A 2757-nucleotide genomic window follows, 5' to 3' on the forward strand; every position below is an offset into this window, starting at 1 on the left:
TTATTATTATTGTTAATATTATTCTTATTCTTATTCTTATTATTATTATTCTTATTCTTATTCTTATTCTTATTCTTATTCTTATTCTTATTCTTATTATTATTATTATTATTATTATTATTATTATTTTTTTTTTTTTTTGCAAGAAGGGTATTACTCATATATTCCAAAAATTAGGAGTACAAGAGTTTTCTTACAAAGATATATCCCCTATACCATATACAAAACTCCTCCACTATCTATACAAGAGGACTATAAGTCTAAGAAATGAATATTTAATCTATGTCAAGGAAGATATTTTCAGGACCTCTACTCGCTAGTAGTGCAGTGACAGTGAACTTTAGTTCACTAAAAACAGCCTGGACAGACCTCTCCTGGTCCCTAAATGCTCGTGCATTCCTCTCAGCCCAAACAGCATAAACAAGACTACCAATACCGCAGCTAATCAAATGTTGCTTACTTCCCTGACCCCTGCTGTGCAAAGTAAGCAAGGAGAAGAGTGAAGTGATGGAGGAAGGTATCTGTATCCACTGCTGCAGAAGAGTCAGTAATCCTGCAGCATAAGGACAAGCAAAGAAAAGGTGATCTGCACATTCAGCTGCAGCTTTGCACAAGTAACATCTATTCACAATGGTAATCCCTCTAGTAATTAAGAGATCTTGAGTAGCTAGCTTCCTTTGAACAGCAAGCATGAGGATGATTTTATGCCTTGGAAGGATAGTAGTCCTGTGAATAGTTTTATAGACAACAAGGACAGGATAAGAACATCTCAGACTATCATAAGCTCTCTTCACAGAGAACTTATTCCTGATAATGCAGTTGGAGAGCATAGCCTGAACTGCCTGAACATTGCCAAGCTGCTTAATGCAGGCATCTCTAAGGAGAAGAACTCCTCTGAGGCTTTCAAAGAAACAATCCCTAATAGCAAGGTCCCAGATAGAGCATTGTGTTAAGAAATACTTTGTGACCCAGGAAGTCCAGATAGCTCCAGTCCCTCTATCTAAATGCCAAAGCCATTTCAGCATGGCAGCCTTGTTCCAGATGCAAACATCCTTAACCTGGAAACCCCCTTCCTCCCAGGGTACACAAATGCTCTGCCAGGCTTTAAAGATGTGCTTCTTCTTGCTGTCAAATCTTCCCCAGAAAATATCCCTACTTAACTTGGAAATAAGGAGACAAATCTGTTATGGTAGTAATAAGCCAGTGCACCAGAAGTTGTTGAGACCAAAAACAATGGAATTCAGAACTTGAATTCTCCCAGCATAAGAAAGATGCTGAATTGAATAGGTCCCCTTTAGAGTCTGAAGCTTTAGAATCAAAGCATTATACATGTCCATAGTAAGCCTGGAATCATTAACTGGATATCCCAGATATCTGAAGGGAAAGGATCCCTCTTTAATCCCAACTCTTTCCAGAATAAGATCTTTTACTGTAGGATTCACACCCCCAAAGTAAATGTCAGTTTTCTCCAGGTTAGCTGTCAAGCCTGACCAATTGGAGAAGGTGCTTAAAATGGCAGTAGCTTTTTGAACTGAAGGCAAATCTCCTCGAGTAAATATCATGAGATCATCTGCAAAAACCAGGTGAGTGAGCTTGAGTTTTGAACATCTAGGGTGATAGGAAACATCAGAAGAAAGGCACATTGTTCTAAGCTGTCTAGATAAGATCTCCATGCTTAAAACAAACAAATAGGGGGATAAAGGATCCCCTTGCCTCACACCACTTTGCCCTTTGAAGAAACCATGGTGTGTACCATTGACTTTAAGAGTGAAAAAATAGAAGTTTATATGAAATTGGTGGGGAGCCGAGATACAAGCTGGGCCCCCAAACCCTTAGCAACAGCAAAGCTAAGTCTAGTAAAAATATAAGCGGCCACCCGAGCCCCCGCATCCTGAGATACCGAGAATTTCTGGATCCGCTTGAGCAAGGCAATAGCATCCGAACCCAGCTCGCCAAGCGAAGAGAAAGAGAAGGGAAGGAAACAATAACCAGTTGCTGCGCATAAATCCCCATACTTAGCACACTTACGCTGAGCAGCATCAGCGACAACCCGGCCGGGCACAAAATCCATCATTCCAGTCTGAGTCAAAGGAGAAACCCTGTTAAATCAACACATACATCACGCCCTTTGTCCCTGGAATAAAGCAGCAAATCCGCAGGACGAAGGGAGCCACCATGCCCGTCAACCAAACCGATATCAACCTCCTTACCCGTAGATATACTAGACCTATAACAGATATCGAATAAGGTCTCACGAACGAGGTTGTGCCGATGCTTAACACCGACAGTACCAGTACAAGAAACAGCGTGGTCCCCGTAAACATCCTCAGCAAAAACCCGAGAGCAAGCTTGACAAGGCCTAGAGTCCGTGACTAACGGAACACCCAGTCTATATCCAAGCACACTACGGTAAGTCCTCCCGTTCATAGTCTGACCCAACCCAGAGATAGGAACCGCACGCAATCAATCAGAGGTGTGGGCACCTTACTGAGACTTCCACAAAGCAAGCTAACGCGGTGTCAAAGAGAAAACAGTCTCTGAAGCAGCAGCAACCGTCGCGAAATATATGTCTACCAATTTCTTCATAAGTTTGAGGGCAGCAATTTCACGAGGGTCACGTAAGATAGCAGAACCTGTAGTCTTAGAAAACACCCGCACGGCCTCGTCGAAAGTAGGACCAGCATCTACAATACCAGAAGGTCGTAGGAGCTTAGCCTGCAAATCAGCAGACTGCAAACGGGACGCAAAAAAGCATAG

The 2757-nt window shown here is 42.3% G+C and overlaps 1 protein-coding gene across 1 annotated transcript; it reads right to left on the bottom strand.

Moving 5' to 3' along the window:
* Positions 1 to 275: 275 nt before the first annotated feature.
* LOC141613954 (uncharacterized) lies at positions 276 to 1673 on the bottom strand. Its single transcript, XM_074432697.1, has 2 exons — positions 1248 to 1673; positions 276 to 1160 (listed from the first exon to the last, which is right to left on the bottom strand). Exons 1-2 carry the CDS (start codon positions 1671 to 1673, stop codon positions 276 to 278), a joined length of 1311 nt encoding a protein of 436 aa, XP_074288798.1.
* Between the last annotated feature and the right edge of the window lie 1084 nt (positions 1674 to 2757).

Source organism: Silene latifolia, chromosome 11 (assembly GCF_048544455.1).
Source record: "Silene latifolia isolate original U9 population chromosome 11, ASM4854445v1, whole genome shotgun sequence".
In the NCBI taxonomy this organism is placed as follows: Eukaryota; Viridiplantae; Streptophyta; class Magnoliopsida; order Caryophyllales; family Caryophyllaceae; genus Silene; species Silene latifolia.

Bases quoted from the DNA above. Each gene is read 5' to 3' on its own strand.
- LOC141613954 (XM_074432697.1), bottom strand. From the start codon at position 1,673: ATGGAGATCTTATCTAGACAGCTTAGAACAATGTGCCTTTCTTCTGAT. The intron at 1,161-1,247 runs GTTCTGAATTCC...CTTATTTCCAAG, and splicing joins CTTATGCTGGGAGAATTCAA to TTAAGTAGGGATATTTTCTG.